The 19,792-nt window shown below is 39.8% G+C and overlaps 1 protein-coding gene across 1 annotated transcript in view; it reads right to left on the bottom strand.

Moving 5' to 3' along the window:
* Window positions 1-587: 587 nt before the first annotated feature.
* The window catches only part of INSC (INSC spindle orientation adaptor protein), a 95,245-nt gene continuing 76,040 nt past the window's right edge, over window positions 588-19,792 (bottom strand). Inside the window, exons 9-12 of the mRNA XM_051966755.1 lie at window positions 12,787-12,853; window positions 7,705-7,860; window positions 6,504-6,580; window positions 588-1,159 (exon numbers count right to left, since the gene is read on the bottom strand). Of these exons, the coding sequence (XP_051822715.1) occupies window positions 1,031-1,159; window positions 6,504-6,580; window positions 7,705-7,860; window positions 12,787-12,853 (429 nt within the window). The 3' untranslated portion in view covers window positions 588-1,030. The remainder of the gene's footprint in view (window positions 1,160-6,503; window positions 6,581-7,704; window positions 7,861-12,786; window positions 12,854-19,792) is intronic.

A 19,792-nucleotide genomic window follows, 5' to 3' on the forward strand; every position in this document is an offset into this window, starting at 1 on the left:
TGATGCATCCAGGAATAGGTGAATGTTTCACAATTAACTCTCCAACACGTTTAAATTTAATCTGAAATAACTGACATTTTCTCCATTGATTTCTTGAGTCTAGACAGTGAACAATATAATAATCAAGACCCGAGTTGTAGCATCTGCTGATTTCTGAATCATAATTGATCACGATGAAAATATAACAATCTGTTCTTGCTAGCTATATAAGTCGGCTCTAAAACACACCCTTATGTGTATCCCACAAATTGCCATATTTATGCTTAGTGAGATCTGATCCTCTAAAATCACATCTGGGACTTTGCTTCCTTCTGACTCTTGACAATTAAATGCTCAAGGTTCTAGAAGTCCCAAAGGGGGAAAACATATATAGATGCTGGTTTCAGATATCATTCAGGGATCCATATATCTATTACTTGGGGAAAATATACTTATCCACAAAGACTAATACATGCTAAGGTTATCCTAAAACAGCTTATAGGTTAGTCCCAGAGAAGTGAAATTTTAGCCTTTTATGTACTATAATCAGAAAATTCAAATTCAAAATTTTCATTATTCCCTCCCCAAACACTTCCACCTCCAGAATGTTGTGTCTTTATATTTAATTTAGTCTAAATAATGGCAGAGAATTTTTAAAACAGTACAATAAACTACAAAACTACAAAGTGGCAGAAATACTTGAAATCTACAATAAAAAAAATGTGGCAAGATTACATTGTAATATGACAATTGCAAAATAAAGTGAAAGCATTCATGATCCTTTCTAGACTACTAAACATTTTGATATCTTTAAACAAAAAAGTAATAGAAGTTAAAAAAAAAGTAACAGAGGCCTAGGATGGGTATCCTATTGTATTATCTCTGGACTTAATCCATCATCCTCCTAGTCAGATAATAAGTTAGTATAAATAGGAAGCTGTGGGCTATAGCAGAACATGCATGTATTGGGAGGGAGATCTGGAGGTTCCATGATGCTGGTTGGATGGGAGGATGACTGGTTCCTCTTCCTCATTTCCCACTTCTTCCCATCTCATACAAAGCTCTCTTCCATGTTCGCACACAGGAGGAAGGAGTCCACCAGCCGAGGTTTGACAAGTTGTTGGAAATCAGTGTCCTGGAGGCCTTCTGGGCAGACTGCTGCCAGTGTGCGTAAGGCAGCCTTATAGAAAAGGAAAGGGAAAAAAAATAATTTCAAGGTGGATGAGACAGACATACAGTTGAAACTAGCTAATTGTCCATTCTGATTGATTACTTTTCATAAATGTCATAAGTATCCCAGATTCCTGGGTTGTCCCATCTAGAAGGATCTTGGTTTCCATTCAGCTCAATTCAACAAATACTTATTGTACACTTACTGTAAGCCAAACCCTGGACCAAGTACTGAGAATACAAGCCACAAAAACAACAACTAAAAGATTCCCTATTCTCAAGAGAGAATTTTATTTTTATTTTTATTTTTTATTAGGGGAAACTGCACATACATAAGTCAGCAAAAACAAGCTATATACAAATAAGTACAAAATTAGCATGGCAACTAGGTGACACAGGGGATAGAGTGCTAGACTTGGAGTCAAGAAGAATTTTTGAATTCAAATCTGGCCTCATTTACCAGCTCTGTGATCTTGGTCAAGTCACTTAATCCTCATCTACAAAAAATGAGCTGGAGAAGGAAATGGCAAACCACTCCAGTATCTTTGCAAAGTTTGGGGGTCACAAGGAGTTGGACATCCCCAAAAATGATTAAACAACAAGAACAAAACAAAATCAAAATTATTTTTGGCAGGATGGAGAGTACCCATATGTGAAGAAATTAGGAAAGGGCAACTGAACTGAGCTTTGAAGGAACTGGAGATTCTATGAGACAGCAGAGAGAAAAAAAGATAATTGTTTGGGGACTACAGTGTCTTCAGTAAAGGAAACTGAGGCAGAAGGAAAGGGGCCAAAATGGTCATTGAGGAGAATAGCCAGAGAGGCTCCAAAAGGCAGAGCAAAGGCTAAGTAGCCCGTGTCAGACAGGCAGGCCCCCGATGGACACGTGTGCTGAGAAAGCTGGCTCACTGAACCCCAAGGAAGCAAAGCCCTTGATGTCACTTAACCCTGGGAAGGGTCTAAAAGGCAGCCTGGAATGAGGTGAGGGGAATCGGTTAACATGAAATCAGCAGACCTGGGTCCCTTCTGCAGCAGAAACAAAGCCCCTTCACATCACTGAACCTTACTAATACCTGTCAGATATATACTAGTCCAACCAGGTAAATATTACTGAGGAGGATTATGCAAAATAGGAAATAATGGGTACAAATGAGAGAACCAGGCAAAGGGTTCTGGAGAATGTAAGAGTGCCGTCTAGGTATGGAAAATGGTCTGATGAATGGCACAATTAGGAGGACTACCCTGAGAAGGAGCTCAGGGTTTGGCTCAAAGGTTGATTATGGAAAAGGGTAAAAGAAGTAGTTAATACATCAGCACTTTAAAGTTTACACAATACTTTTTGCTATCTCATTTGATTTTCACAATTATTATTGTTATTAAGGTTATTGTTATTATTCCCATTTTACAGACGAAGATTAAATCCTGTGAGGCTGGATTTAAATGCAGATCTTCCTAACTCCAAGTCTAACAACTCATCCAAGTAGATCAAAGTTAGATTGTGGAAGGCCCTCTAAATTCCTAGAAGATAATTTAGCTGTTATATTTATGCTGTCATAAGACCATATACTTAGAAGGAACCTTAGAGACCATTAAATCTAAATGTCTCATTTTGCAAACAAGGAAATGGGCAGAAATGTCTAGTGATTAAGATCACCTGGCTGTAAATATCTGAAATGGGTTTGATCCCCAGTCTTTCAAGTTTGATGCCCTATCCTAGGACTGGGAAGAGATGGTACCCTCAGATTGGGGAGAAATGATGCAATCAAGGACCAGGGCTTTTAAATAGGAGGAATTTCCCTCTTCTCCCCACCAAAAATAAATAAATAAACTCCAGTATCAATTACCCCATTCCCCTGAACAGTGGCAACACAGAGAAAAGCTGGATTCTTCAGACCAAAGGCTACATTGGTACTATGGCTCTATTGGAGGGAAACAGAAAGAGAGAGACAGACAGACACAGACACAGAGAGAAAAAGCAACACAGAGAGACAGAGATAGAGAGAGAGAGACAGAAAGACAGACTCAGAGACAGAAATAGAGAGACAGAGAAAGACAGAGAGAAAGATAGACACAGAGATAGAGAAAGACAGAGACAGAGACAGAGAAATACAGAGAGAGACAGTGACAGAAACAGAAAGGCAGATGCAGACATAGAGAAATAGAGAGAGATACAGAGAGACAGAGATAGAGAGCAGCCCAGCCCTGAGTGGGAAAAGCAGTCCCACCCCCAATCCACTCTCCAACCTCGCCTCAAAGCTAACTGAAACTCATTCTCCCTCATGCCCAGCTACTTGACATTCAAGAGATTTTCTCCTCTGACGTCCGAGGAGCTAAAAACATGATACCTCTGATTCTCAGGCTGAAAATACCAAGTTATCGAGCTAGACCATCAGCCACCCAGGGCGTTCTTCATTAAGAAAAATCAATCCCGTCTGTGCAGGGTGACGTTACTTAGCCTGGCTAAGGGAGATGATATTTGAAAACTCCGAAGATAAATTTCAGAAAGGAAAAACAGAGGAAAGGGTTTAGCAAGCAAGACAGAGCTCCTGGCTGAGCCAAGTCAGGGGTTAAGCCCATTCCCCTATTGGCTTCCACTGTACTTTACCAGTGGGGAAGATTGATCCCCTCTCCTGGTCAAACCATCCACCCTCAGAGACACTTACTAAGCATCCACAATGAGTAAATCTCTGTTCTAGGTACTGAAAGGGAAAGGGGATGATGGTGACAAAGACCCATTCTCCCAAAGAGATGTGATATTGCATTTCCTTGCCTTCTTGACATAATTATGGGACCATAATTATGGAATATTTCATTCAATGTGAGATTTGTTTAAATCATTGGTTAATTTTTGTTCTTTTTTTATAAGAAATTTCTCTCCAGGAGGAGGAAGGGAGAATCTAATGGGAAAGGAAGATGAAGTAAAAAACAAAATATGTCAATGTTTTTAAAAGACTAAATCCTTAGCCTAAAACATCTAAGATACTAAGCAACAGGGTACCATCAATACATAATTATTAGCAATTTAGACGACAGGATAGTCCAGCAAAGAAGGAACATAGCCCAGTCTCCTACCAACAACAACACTCACAAGTAGGGAGAAAATAAATGGGTAAGATTCAGGGAGGATTCACCTGAATACCCATTAGTTAGGTTGAATGGTCAAAACTAAGTTTAGGAAGAACTGTAGAGAAGGATTTAAAGGGACATTCACCCAAACTGCAAATTGAGATGAGAATATTAGAAGGAAAGGTTAACAACTCATTGAAAAGAAAGCCATGATGAAATCATTTTTTTTAAGATGAAAAAAAGAGGTTGAAGCTGTCCTCACAGAGCTTCTATTCTACTGCACCTAAATGGAGAGAAGATAATTTGAGAAGGAAGCGATCACTCATCACTGGGAGGATGAGCAAAGGCTTCAAAGACATGTGATATAATCCTTGAAGGAAGACATGGATTCTTAAGAAGAACAGATGAGGAGAAAGCACATTTCACACATTTAAATGAGTTATATAAGTAGGTAAGAAATGGCTTCCAAAATAGCTTGGTACCAGATTGTGGAAGACCCTAATTGCCACAATAAATAGTCTATATTTAGAGGTGATAGGGAATCACTGAAGTTTTTTGAGCCAGAACTGTGAGATTTCGTGGTTGTTAAAGGTTCAGATAAGTCAGGAATTAATCTTTCAAGATCTCAGTATTATCATCTATAAAATAAAGAGGCTGGATTTGATAGGATCTGTGGGCCCTTCTAGCTCTAAATATCTATGGTCCAGAGTACTAGGCACCATATTTTAAGTAAGACAATGGAGCCTGACTGAGATGTCAACAAACTATTAAAGATCATCCCATATGAAAATGTTTTTTTCATTGAAAGAAATGGTGATGTTTTTCCTAGAGAATGGAAAACTTGAGCTCTGTGGACATGGCAGCTTCTTCAAGAATAAATATGATGACATCATATGGAAGAGAATTAATTATGTTGTAGTTGGCCATGGTAGTAACAACTGATGCATGTTGCATTCGATGTAGATTAATGCATAAATAAATGGAAAAAACAACTAGAATTATTCAAAAGTACAGTTCATTTCCTTGGGAAAGGTATCCCTGGATGCCTTCAAATGGAACCCAGGAGGGAATTCCTGGTTGGGAAATGAGCAAGCTGGAAGTTGTCTGAAACACTATCTAACTCTGAGATTCTGTGATTCTATTGAGGAAGTATGATTAAAAATTATCTTAGGAATATCCTCATTGAGCCAAAAATGCCCCATACACACCAAAATACCCACAACAACTCTCTTTGTAGTAGCAAAGAATTAGAAACAAATCCAATGCCCAATAATTACATAATGGGTGATCAAAGTGTGATAGAGAGATGTAATGAAATACTACTGTACAATAGTAATGATAATTAAGAACTCAGAGAAATGTAGGAAGATAATATGCTCAAAGACTACAACATAAATGGAAGGAAACTGAACTCTGATTAATGATAATGACCGAAATTGCCTTTGGAAAACAGATAAGAAAAATCTCTCCCTCCCTTCTTTATGGAGGTGGAAGAGTATGGGTATGGAATTTGCCTATTCTATCAGATTTTAGGTCAATTTTTTTTTGCTTAGTTTTTGCTTAACCATTTTTACTCTTTGTTAGAAGGCACAAACTTCTGGGTATACTTTAAGCTACCCCTAGGTCCTCAATCCTCAGAAGCTGCTAGCTAGTAAGCTCTAGAACCCAGGAGAGAGGGGGAAAGGACCAGCCTTCTTCTGAGTCTCAGTGAACATGGATCAGATCATTCAAATGCCCAGAACCTCAGAATGTCAGAACTAGGAAGAACTTTAAAAAGCAACCAGACCAAACCTTTCATTTTAGCATTAAGGAAATAGAACCAGGAAACAGCTATTGACTGATATCAGAACCAGAGCTAATATTAGCTGATATTTACCCAGAGCTTTCAGGCTTGCAAGATATTTTATGAACATTGTCTCGTGATCTTCATAATATCCATCTGACGCAGGTTTTATAGATGAGAAAAATGGGGCTGAGGGTAAGTCAGGTTATACATCCAGAGTCATGCAGATAGTAAGGAAAGGAGGTGGAATAGGAACTTGGGTCTTCACGATTCCCTGTCCCTAGGATTTCCGAGCTAGACCCCAGACCTGCTGAGTCCCAATTTGAAAGACCCACTGTATATAGAAAGACATGCATAGAATTAGAAGGAACTTTAATGGTCGTCCAGCCCAACTCTTGAGTTTTACAGATGAGGGAAACTGAGTCTGAGAGTGGATAGGAGACTGGCCCAAGGAGTAGCTTCTGGGCAAGGGGGAAGGATGAAGATCTGGGGACCAGGAACTCACCAGACATGCCACAAGCACAGAGTCACTATTGTTCCTCTCAGCTGGGACCCAGCAAAGTTCTGTAAGACGAGGCATACCTACAATCACAAGGCACCTGTGAATCCAAAGGGCAGTCCCAGTTTCTTCAGCCCCCAGCCCCACCTTGCTCTATTCTCTGTGACATTTCTGAAGTCCTCCAGACAGAGCCCTGCTTTCTGTAGGGCTCGATGCCTTGGGGACTGATCTGGTAAATGAGCAAGATGAGAGATTTGTAATAATGAGCTTCAATTCTGCCCCTGCTCTCTCAGGAAACCTCAGACCACCACGTGCATCTACAATCATGGACCCAAAGTGTGTCAAAGACAGAAGAAGGCACCACAGAAACCATCTAATTTGGTTATACTGTGTTATGGAAATGTTTGTTTTATTCCATTTATTAATATTTTAAAAAGAAGAAGAAACTATCTAATCCATGGGGTTATTTAAGAAAAATAAAGGAAGTTTCTTTTTTGATATTTTTATTAATATTTTGGGAACTGCATTTCCCACCTAGTTTATTTCCTTTGTAATTCTAGATATTTTATTTTGTACATTATACATTTTTACATTAAGAACATTATTCTGAGAAGTTCAGACTTCATGAGATGATGTCAAAGGGAGGGACCCCCGACACAGAAAGGTTAAGATCTCAGATCCGGTCCAGCCCTCCTCATTTCACATTTGACTAGTCTTGGGGTTAACATGACCTAGACCTACATTCTTCTCCCATCTTGGCCATTGATCCTCCTGGTGACTTCCATTAAGTCACTTCCTCATTTTCCTCAGCTACCAAGGGAAGGGGTTAGAACAGTTGATCTCTGAGGTCCCTTGGTCCCATAACAGACGACAAAACAGAAATTTAGGCCCTGGAAGAAACTTTCCTGGAGCCATATACCCATAAGAGACTGACTAGTTTCAAACTAACAATATTAATAATAATCATTAAAATTATAGGTAACCTTTAGATAACATCTGCTATGTGTGGAGACACTGTGTTAAAGCTTTACAAATATTATCATACTGGACCCTCACAACTGCCCTGGGAAGCCAGGTCCTATTATTATCAGCAGGGTCACACAGCTTATAAGCATCTAAGGCTGTAGTTGAACACAGGTTTGAACTGAGCGACGGACTGACAGATGTCCAGTTTATAACATCCTCCCCAACTAACACCCCGACTTACACCCAAGCCGGATGGCTTCTCGAGCCACATCGGTGTCCCGGCTGAGGCGAGTGAGCGTCACGGCGGCTTTCTGCTGGACTCTCTCACAGGCAGCCACCTCAGCTGGGCTCCCAGACAGGGGCTTCTCAGACAGCATTCCCATGAGGAGCTGCAGTCCTAGGATGGAAGCAGGGACAGAACTGAGAGAGAAAAACCAACATTCGCTCCTTTCTCACTCAAAAGCCAGCTGGTTCTGGTCCCATCTCTTGACAAGGGCCATGGGTGGAAAACCAGGTTCCTTTCTATGAGACACAACGCATCTTCAGTAGAAAAAGCCCTGACTGGAACAGACTTGAGTACAATCTCCCCAAGTCTCAGTTTCCTTTTCTATAAAATGAATGGTTAAACTAAATGAATCCCAACATCTCTTCCAGCTCCAAATCTGTGATACCCATGTTCTCCTCTTCCACTTTACCTTTGCCTCCATGATTCTCTCAACCCAAAAAAAACCAACTCTTCTACATCCTTTTAGACTCAAGTCAAATGTCACCTTCTCCATGAAACATCCCATGATCTCCCAAGCACAAACATCCCCCCTTTCTCTATAATATTATATATAATTACAATTATATTATAATTAATATAATAATAAAATAAATTATAACAATAAGAATAATAAATAAAAATAATATAATAGCCCCAATACAATATATTATGAAATACTGGATTTAGAACTGTAGGGATCTTAGAAACAATCTAACCCAACTTCCTCCTCCCATTTTGCAAAAACAGAAATTAAGGCCAGAGACAGAAAAAAATTTGGCTGAGGTCATCCAGGAGCACGCCTCCCACTTCATGTCTCCTCAGACTGTTCCTCCTGGCACCTAAAGGCTCATGCTATCACCCATCTATTTGAGGTGTGTGAGTCATACCTTCCTAACGAGATTACTAAAGCTCTTTGAAGGTAGAACACAGGTCCCCTCCCTTTGTTCCTTCTCCATCTCCCACAGCACGATGCAAGCTCAGAGCCCTTCCTGTTTGAAAGCTTCCTGGTTCAATTAAATAAGATTTCCTGAGCACTTCTCAAGTCCCGTCCTCATTTGAAAGAGCACAGAATGACGGAGAAAGCCTTAGGCTGGGAATTAGGGAGCCCTGACCCCAATTGGGGTGATCTCTGAGTCAGTGTAGCTGAGTACACACAGTGACTAGGCTTGGAAGTAGGGCTCCAATCCAGCCTCAGACATTAACTAGCTCCTGGGTCTATGTCCAACTGCCTGGTCGCAGAGGCGATGCCCACAAATTGGAAGTTTTACTTAGGGTGCAAAAGTCATCTCTTTGGGGTAGTATGACAGGGACCATTGGGGTTCTGCTCCTCTTACCTTTTACCTCAATTCTAAGAAACTAAAGGAAGAGATCTCGTGCTATGATATCCCATGATATCCTATCAATGTTGGGATGGACAGTTAAGGCTAAAGTCTCTTGGCTGGGGAAAAAATACTTCCTAATAATTAAAATGAGGCTATCTTGGTAGAGAGTGAGCTCCCTATCACTGGAGGTAGTCCATCAGGGGCAAGATGTATTCAAGCAGAGAAGTATAAAGTCCTTCTGTACTGGAGACTAAGTTGAAGGGGATTTATTGGGGTACCTGCAGCAGTAGTCTAACAAAATCAGGCTGGGGGTATTGGCTGACCACTGAGTAGGGACATTACAGAGGGGATGGCTGCTTGAGTGCACCAAGATGCTATCTGAGATCCCTTCCTACGCTGGAAGCCCAGGATCCTTCTTCGTTTTGAAATGTTGTTCTCATGTTCTCCATAATATATGTTGTTCATAATGTTCAGGTGAGAGAAAGTCAGATGAGCAGACCTTGAGGGTACTGAGCCCCCTGCCCAAATAGCAGTGGTCACTTCATCTCTCCAAGCTTCAATAGCACAAGAATGAACATTTTAGAATATTAGATTCAGAGAGAGGAGGGACCTTTAAGATCATCACCCCCTCATTCTTCAGATGAGAAAACTGTGCCATCTTCTCCTCACAATTGACTCATGCAGGAACACACAGCTAGAGACATTTACAATCCCTAACTGCTTGCACTCTGGCCATCTCTTCTGTCCTTATCTCCCCAGCCCTGGAACCCAGGGCTCTGCCAGGCAAGCTTCCAGCTTATCTCGATGAAAACCAGCCTACAACATCCTTCCTGTCTGCCTCCCTGCCAGACTGACAAAAGTGTATCCCTTCCCTTAAGTTCTCCTTTACATATTGACTTCCTTATTAGATTTTGAAGACCAGCGGCTGGCTTGCTTATGATTGTATCCTTATCTCTTAGCACAGCTCATATTATTGTATGTATTTTATTTTGTGCCTTTTAAAAATTATCCAGAGAATGGGATCCATGGACTTCCCTAGATTAGCAAAGAAATCTTTGGTTTTATGACTACCAAAGGCATTCTAAACACATATACAAACACACATACAATCACACACACACACTCAACACACACACAAAAGGTTTTAAAAGCCTGGGCTAGTCCATTTCCTTGACATATTAATGAGAAAAATGAGACCCATGGAATGACTTGGCCATGGAATCACACAAGCCAGGATTTGAATCCACTTCCTCTGACTTCAAATCTAGTTTTTTTTCACCTATTCCCTTTTGCTGGCTGCCCTGCCCAAACCTACCAATCTTACTTCCTACCTATGTACAAATCTTGCAGCTTAATGAGGTCCTGCTGGAATATAACAGGATGATAATGACTTACAACTCATCAAGTTGGCCCTTGTTGGACCCAGTGCCCCAAGATCCTAGAGCTGGAATGGAACTCCAGAGGTCCACCTGAGCCAGCCCTTGGTCTTCAAGCACTCAAATTTCTAACCATCAAAAGCAAGTAGTTATTTATTATTTCCTCTAAAGCACTTTTGGCAGCTGGGTGCACAATATACATATATCAGGCCCATCTTCCTGAGTTCAAATCTGGCCTCAGACGCTACTAGCTATATGACTCTGTGTAAGTCATTTAATCCTGCTTGCCTCAGTTTCCTCATCTGGAATGAGCTGGAGAAGAAAATGGCAATGACTTTGCCCCTTCCTTCTCACATATATTTTGGGGATTATCTTCCTGATGATCTAAATCTGGAGCTCTTAGCCTTTTTTTTTCCTGTCATGGATCCTTTAGGCAGTTGGGGAAGTCCACTGTTGAAGGATGCTAAGAGGTCCCCTGAACTTGTATTTTTGAGTTGCCATATTTTCCAGAAATTGGTCCCAGAGCACACAGAAAGCCTTGAATATGTCTAGGATAAAGCTTACCCTGAGCTAATATAATTTGTTATTGCATCCCAAGCCAGACTCCCTGTGTGTCCTTGGGAAGCAAAACAGACGCGCTAGGCTGGCACAAATGGCCTCTTAAAATAAGTTTTTAAGTATGTATAATAAACTACACAGGATTGCAAAAGTGAAACTCACTTATTAAAACCTTTTGAAAAAAAAACAAGTTTATGAACCTCCTTGCTAAAGGACTTCCTCACTGTATTCTGAATCCCAAAATATAAAAATCTTAGAGCACTAAAAGAATCATCCAGTTTTCATTCCCCATGCATAGAAACTTGTTCTTATTTTTGAGAAGTTTTGCCCTCAGAGAGTCTTAGCTCAAGGAATGGTCACCCAGGCTCTGTGGGAATACTTCCAGTGACAGAGAGCTTACTATCTCTTCAGGAGCTTGGTTTGTTAAAAAGGTCTTAGTTATATTGAGCTGAAAGGTGCCCCTTTGTAATTTGAAGTGACTAATCTCTTTCCCCCGGTTCTTTTACTCAAACCTTGTTTATGGCCTGGTTTCCAGGCCTCTCCACATCCTGATGACCCCCTAGGACATTCACTGGCTTCACAGTATGACAGATGTAGTCTATCCTAAGCAGTGAAGAGTAAATCAAGTTAAAAACCTGCTCATGTTGGGACTAATATTTTTAGAAATTGCTGACTTCTTTTTAAAAAATATAATGTAAAAAATATAATAATAATATAATAGCATTATATTATATTACATAATAAATAATATTAAAAATATAATAGCTTTTTATTTTCAAAATATACACAAATATAGTTCCCAACATTCACCCTTGCAAAATTTTGTGTTCCAAATTTATTCTCCCTCCTTTCCCCACATCCTCTCCCCTAAACAATAAGTAATCCAATATATGTTAGACATGTGCAATTTTTCCATACATATTTCATGCTGCACAAGAAAAATCAGATCAAAAAGGAAAAAAAAATGAGAAACAAAACAACAAAAATCCTCTCTCTGAGTGTTAATGGCTCTCTTCATCACAAAGCCACTGGAACTGGCCTGAATCACCTCAGTGTTGAAGAGAGCCACGTCCATCAGAATTAATCATCATATAATCTTGCTGTTGCTGTGTACTATGTTCCCCTGGTTCTATTTACTTCACTTAGCATCAGTTCATGTGAGTCTCTCCAGGCCTTTCTGAAATCATCTTGCTGATTTCTTACAAAACAATAATATTCCATAACATTCATATACCATAACTTATTTAGACATTCTCCAGTTCCTTGCCACTACAAACAGGGCTGCCACAAACATTTTTGCACATGTGGGTTCTTTTCCCTTCTTATGATCTCTTTAGGAAAGAGACTCAGTAGAAATACTGATGGATCAAAGGGTATGCACAGTTTGAGGGCCCTTTGGACATAGTTCCAAATTGCTCTCCAGAATGATTGGATCACTTTATAACTCCACCAATAATGCATCAGTGTCCCAGTTTTCCCACATCCCCTCCAACATTTATCATTATCTTTTCCTGTCATCTTAGCCAGTCTAAAAGCTGTGTAGTGGTATTTCAGAGCTGTATTAGAAATTGTTGACTTATAATATCAATATGGATTATCTCCTCCAAGCTACTTATTTACCTTTGAAATCCTGACCTCTTCTTAACTATGGGTTCCCAGATACCTTTTGGGACCCAGCCCTCATCCCTGTGAGAGAAGGTTTCACAAAGTTAGGTGTCCCTCCCTTCCCAGTCCTCAATTCAGAGCACAAAAACACATGAAATTCTCTTCCTGTTCTGGCCATAGACATAAAAGATACATACCATCCTCCTGTATTATATCTGAAGCACACTGTTCCAGGACAGACATGTTTGCCAATATTGTCACAATCTAGAAGAAAGAACATTGGCTCAGAAAGTGAATCACAAAATGCAAAAATCCTTCCCATTTTGGATGAAAGATTCTTTCATCTAATATATGGCTCTGTGTTTACCACTTGTTCAGACATTTAACAAAAATATTTCCTTCAGTCAATGTGGTATTCCATCATCTCACAGGATTTCCATGATGATGGGTTTCCATTTATTGGACCCAATTTCCATTTATTTTTTCTGATTATATATGTAAACTTTTAAAATACCCATTTCTTCATGAATCATGTTTGGAGAGAAAAATCAGAACAAAAGGGAAAAACCACAAGAGAAGAAAAAACAAAAAGAAAAAAAGTGAACATAGCATGTGTTGGTTTACATTCAATCTCCATAGTTCTTTCTGGATGCAGATGGCATTTTCTATCAGCTTGTTTGTTGAGATTGCTGAACTGCTGAGAAGAACCTAGTCTTTCATAGTTGAACAGCACACAATCTTGCAATTACTATGTACAATGTGTTCCTGGTTCTGCTTGTTTCACTCAGCCTCAGTTTGTGTAAATCTTTCCAAATCTTTCTAAAATCATCTTGTTCGCCATTTTTATAAAACACTAATATTCTATTACTTTCATATACCATAACTTATTCAGTCATTTCTCCCAATTGATGGACATTACTCAATTTTCAATTCTTTGCCACCACCAAAAGAAACTGTTACAGATATTTTTTACACATGTGGATTCTTTTCCCTTTTTTTATAATTTCCTTGCAAAGGAAAAGGTATACATGGTTTTATAGTCCTTTGGATGGGCAGAGTTCCAAATTGTTCTCCAGAATAATTGGATCATTTCACAACTTAATTTTTAAATGAATTTTTTTAAAAGAAAAACAAAAAATAAATCCATGCAAGGGGAAAAAATAATTAAATTTAAAATGTTAATATAAAGTAGAACTTATTCAGTGGTCTCTATATATATCTATATCTATATCTATATAGCTATATATTATTTAATCCTCACAATAACCCTAGCATATAGATACCATGATTATCCTTATTTTAAAGATAAGGAAACTTAAGGCTAAGAGTGGTTAATTTATATCACCTGAGTCATACAGCTAAGTATATTTCTAAATCAGGATTTAACTCAAGTCTTCCTGATTCCAAGTCTAGTTCTCTTATTTATTATACCAACTCTTAGTTCTGCCATCTGCCTTCAAGCAGAACAAATCAAATTCCTCTTCCCCAAGATATATAGGGTGTCCCCAAAGTCTTCATGCAGTTTGAAACCATAATACTAAATAGCAATTATATGATAATCATCATTATTGTCATTGTTATTGCTTAAATAGCTTTTTAAAACTGCACTATCAAATACTTGAAGACACCTAACACATCCCAATCCTTTCTGCTATTCCTCCTACTTCTACCTATGATCCTGACTTGTATCCATCTCAACATCTTACATTTCAGATTGTGCTATGGACAGGTACATTTCCTGCCTCATTAAAGCACCTGCAGGTATCATATTTTCAATCAAACCAGCTTTGCTTGTGATTAGATCTTTAAGTATTTCAATCCATTTGCAGCCTGTTGGGGAAGAAACCAGAGACACTAGGAAAATATCAAACTGTCCCCTCTGGTAAACAATACTGATTACCAAGACCCAGATCAGTTACCATTCATTTGAATCAGAAGGACAAGGTGACTCATTTCCCCCAGCCTACTCACTGAATGTAAGCTCTCTCTGCTTTCTATGTGTGATGGAGAGCCAAAGTCCTTTGTCATACAAACCAAATGAGTGAGCAATAGACACTGATAGATTCTTTCAAAATGGAAGCTTCATTTGCACTTCCATTTTCTACTAGGTAGTAAGTGTTATCATCCTTGGAGCCACCAACTGTAGAATTCACCAGATTGAATTAGACCCTGTTAATGAAAACCACTGGCCTTTTGCAGAGACCATATCCCGTGTGGTTTTCTCAGGTTTAAGTGGAGAATTCAGTTTGTCACAATCTGAATAATCATGCATCCCTTCCCTGCTTTGATTTTGTTTCTCAAATCCCTAGTTTTATTTTTCTGCCCAGGAAACCTTTCTGCAGCTGGGACATTTGGAATCCATCAACCTGGAGCCATCTCTGAGACAGCTTTGACTTTTCTTTGTGAAATGGAAAGAGCCAAGCAGAAAAGGGATGGACAGGAGGCAAAGACAAGGAAAAGAATGGGGAAAGAAAGAAGGAGCCATGGTCTATTGCTGATAATGGACACAAAATGAGACTCAGTCTCCTTGATATCTACCTGCTCCAGATCAGGAGCTAAATAAATCCTTGCTGGTTGACACATTAATTGATCCCATGAGGCGGAGGTCAACACATCTCCATGTGTTGTTGTCAAATTTTGTGCAACCTGTCCTTCTGATCCATCAGCACTGCTCACAGTCTGTTTGCTCAGCTGGCTCCCGGGGCATGCAAAAGAACAGGTGTGGGCAGACAGCGAAGGGAAATGGATTGATCAGATGGAGTGGAAAATGTCCCAGCAAACAAGTCCTGGCAGCCCAGAGCTTTGCTGAATCCTGATCCTAGCTATGTCCTCATACATAGACAATTTTGACCTTGTTTGTGGAGGAAATAGAAAAATCACTGACTTGAGCATCTAGACTAGAGAGTTGGATTCTAATTCTGATTCATGACTCAGGCAAATTGATTCACCTGTATGAATCTCAGTTTCCTCCCTTTCACAAGGAGAAAGTTGGACTGGCAAGACTTCCAAATTCCCTTCTTATCCCTGTGATCTGTGAATTCTATGATTCATTGAGTTTTGAACTGTCAGGGGATCTAGTCCTTCCCCTTTGTTTGACAGAGGGGAAAACTGAGATCTACAGGCTTAAAACAACCTGTCTGAGGTATAATCACTAGCATCCAGCAAAATTTGGATTCACCCTGACTCCATATCCAAGCCTTTTTCCACCCTACCCCACCACTGCCCCAAATATATACTCTCACTATCTTCCCAGGCATTAAAAATGGCTAAATATGAGCTTTGGGTTCTCATTACTTTCTTTGTTCTTTCCCACCTAGGATCCAGCCTGGGATTCTGGCTTGCCTTGAAGTCTTCCTTCCTTGGCAGCCCCATTTATTTCTATAATCAGCACCATTGATGGACAGCTCCCCACGCTCCATGAGCCACAGAGTGAGGACCTGCATCTCATCTTGCTAAGTTCAGCCAGCCAAGGGAAATGACCTTGATGTCGTTCTGACATGGGCCTGCTAGCCAAACCGACTAGTATCAGATCAGCTGGTCTCCTATGACAAATCGTTTCAATGGGGCTGACTCTGAGGAGACCGAAGTGATTTTTCACGTTTTCTCTCTTCTTATTTTATGAGTTCTCCCAGATCAAGAATCTGCATCAAGAGTCTTGGGTATCAGGGGTGGTGTTTAAGCTTCATTGTTCCCAGCAGCACAGCTCTGAGCATTCATATCACACATCAAGGTTTGCAAAGTATTTTCCCTTTGTTATCTTATTTGATCTTCACAACAGCTCTGGAGGGTCGGGGTTAGCTGACTTGTCCAGAGTCACACAGCTAGTAACTGTCTGAGGCAGATTTAAAACTGAGGTTTCCTAACCCTAGTCACCACATCACCTAGCTGCCACCTAGCATAGAATGGATAAGAGCTCTGGGCTAGGAGTCCTGGGACCAAACCTGGCTACTAACTCATTATGTGTGTCAGGGGGTAAGGGGGTGGAATTCTTTGAGACAGGTTCTAATTTAATGGGGAGAGACAGAGACAGACAGAAACAGACACAGAGACAGAGAAATAGCATGAAGGAGAGGGAGGGAGGAAAGAAGAGAATGGAATGGAGAAAGAGAAAGAGAAGAAGGGAATGGGAGGAAAGGAGGGAGAAAAAGGGACAGACAGACAGAGACAAAGAAAGAGAAAGAGTGTGGGTGCTAGTGATCACAAATCTGAGCCTACTGGGGTATCTTCAGAGAATCTCGACAGACTGAAAATGTACCTCAGCACAGTTCAGTCAGTAATACAGGATGGTTCAGGGAGGAAAAGGCCCATCTGCTCTCTCTCTGCCCCTTTCTACTGAAATAAAAAAGATAAAATAAAAAACACCTCAGAGGAAGAAGTAACAAAATGACAGGACTCCTGACAGAAACTGAGGCTAATTTATCCCATCCCCCCCACCCTCACACTGAGTTCCTTCAGTCCTAAGGTTGGGATAAGGATATTAAGGAAGCTTGGGGTGGGAGGTGCTGGTTCCATAGCCACAATGTAGGAGTTGAACCAGCTGACCTCCCTGCTCCTTCCCAGGATTCTGACTCAACATGCATCCTCTCCGTCATTCTGGGGCACTCAAGGGAAGTGGCTCCATCTGCTCTGGCTCTGGGACAGGGAAAGGAGCTGATGAAGACTGATGTGGAAAGGTGAGGGCAGCTCTAAGTAGGAGAGCCCTTTGGAAAGAGTGAGTTTGAACGAGGACAATGAATAAAACTGGCACCCGGGTTCTAATAGTACATGTTTCTACTGGGCTTGTGTTTATACACCTTGAGCCAAAAGACATAGAAGCAATCCTGCCTCCATCAATTATTATCTGTGACTTTGGAGGAGTTAATTTGCTTCATCATCCGTGGGCTCCTCTGCAAAACAGGACTGAGACCGGCCGTAGTTACCTCAGAGGGTTGTTATGAGAACCAAAGATTAGAAAATGGAAAGGGAAGGACTTTGAAAACTGGAAAGCTCTGTCTAGATGAAAGGGTTGGTATTGCAGCACATACTTCCCTCCTCTGTTCCCATGACAACCCATGGACCATGAGAGGGGGAAGAGTGACAGAGAGAAGGAGGGTGAGAGAAGAGAGAGAGAGAGAAAGCGAGACAGAGAGAGAGAAGAGAGAGAGAGAGAGAGAGAGAGAGAGAGAGAGAGAGAGAGAGAGAGAGAGAGAGAAGGAGAAAGTTAGAGTTCTGACCTTTGGAACCAAGTATATATTATATTTACTAATATATTAATATAATTGTTATGACTATGTGAACCTGCAAAGTCTATTCCCTTCTGGGGATCACAATAAAATAAAGAAGTTGGATTAGACAATCTCTAAAGTACCTTCAAACTCAAAATACCATAAGAGGAGAGAAACTTTTTATTTGAGGAATGGGGGTGAAAGGAGATTATATATGTGGAAGTCTGCTTAGAATGTCAAAAATTCTGTATATGACCTGGTTAGTTCAGAAAAAAATTCAGCCAAAAAAAATCATTGTTATAATGGTTAGTTCTCTCAGTTGGAGGCAGATAATATATTAGAAAATGCAGGTGGTATAAGAACAAAAGATAAATACAAGTTTGATTTTTGGGGGGGGGTTTTTTAATGATTGAAGGAGAGTTAGCTTCAGCCAGATGAGATTTACTAGACAATAAGGAAGAGTTAGGAGAGGAGAGGTGAATCCTGATAGATTTGCAGAGGATGAACTTTCAATTACCCAGCATTCTGTTGACCAAAGCTCCCCTTTAATTAGTCCTTGTGCCCAGCTACAATAAAATGATAACTGATGATTTAATTAAAGATTCTGAATAATTCTAAAACTCCAGTGTGTCTTCTGAAGCATCAGAGAAAAATTCTATTATGATTGTGAAACTCACAACTTTCAGTTGTGTCCAGCTCCCCATGATCCAATTAGGGTATCCTTGACAGAGATACTGGTTTGCCATTTCCTACTCCAGCCCATTTTATAAATGAGGTAACTGAGGCAAACAGGGTTTGCCTCACAATTAGTATCTAAGGCCAGATTTGAAATCATAAAGATGAATCTTGCTGAGTCCAAGCCCAGCACTCTCCTGCACCAGCCAGCTGCTTCATATTTTATTGCATTTTATGAATGGAAGGGAAAAAACTTAGAAGCATAAAATGTTAGAAGGAGTTCTAGTATTAGCTAGTCTAATCTCATATCTGATGTAGCTAGCTATAGATCTGATTTCTTCATCTAATAGAAGAACAGACAGATCCAGAGTAGGGACGATTTGCCATGCTCACACAGGAGTAGTTCTGGATCAGAGCCCATAACTTCAAGTATAGTGCACATTAATTGCTTCCCTAAGTTCTTCAAAGGTGGTAGTCCCTATATGGTACCATATATAGTTTCTCTCTGCTTTTCAGGATTGTTGATTAAGCAGACCATTTCCCATCCATGCTAAAAAGGGGTAGGGGATAAAATTTATTGAAATATTGAACTCTTCCTCCAATGCTCACCCCTAGCTCAGGGCAGCATGGGCACTGTATATAGTGTATATGTGTGTATGTACACCTGTATATAGTGTATAATGTATATAGTGAAAATCTAAGACTACCCAGCCTTCTTCAGGAACCCTTCTCTGGGTTCTGTGACCCTCAGAAGTAAGTAACTATTTCCTATACATAAAGAGACATTGTGGTGTGATAGAAATTATTGGACTCAAATTTGCAAAGCTTCTTAAAGGCAGAGACTATTTTTGCTTTTATTTTTAAACTCTAGTGATTAGCACTATATTAAACATAGAGTAAGCAATTAATATCTGTGTGGATTGACTGAATGATATTCTGTATCTGTTCACTAATTTGTTAAAAGACTTTGTTCCAGTTCCTTAATCTAGTTTCAATTTCTTCTTCTGTAAAATAAAGATACTGTATAGAAAAGTTTTATAGAAGACAAATATAACCTGATTGCTTACTGTCTCATAGATGAGGGAGAGACAGAATTTGGAATTCAAAATTGTTTTAACATATTATTGAGGGAAAATAAATATATTTTTAAAAGATTATTTTACTCTAATACATTAATAAAACTAATAAAACTTTGTTAATCTTTTTTTAAGAAAATATTGGACTCAATGCTTTCTAGCTATGTGACTCTAGGCAATTGCCTCACAAAAAAAGAAAGAAAAATAGAAAAAGGAAAATATTGGAACACAGACTCTGTGGGCCAGCC

Source organism: Antechinus flavipes, chromosome 6, assembly GCF_016432865.1.
Source record: "Antechinus flavipes isolate AdamAnt ecotype Samford, QLD, Australia chromosome 6, AdamAnt_v2, whole genome shotgun sequence".
Taxonomy (NCBI): domain Eukaryota; kingdom Metazoa; phylum Chordata; class Mammalia; order Dasyuromorphia; family Dasyuridae; genus Antechinus; species Antechinus flavipes.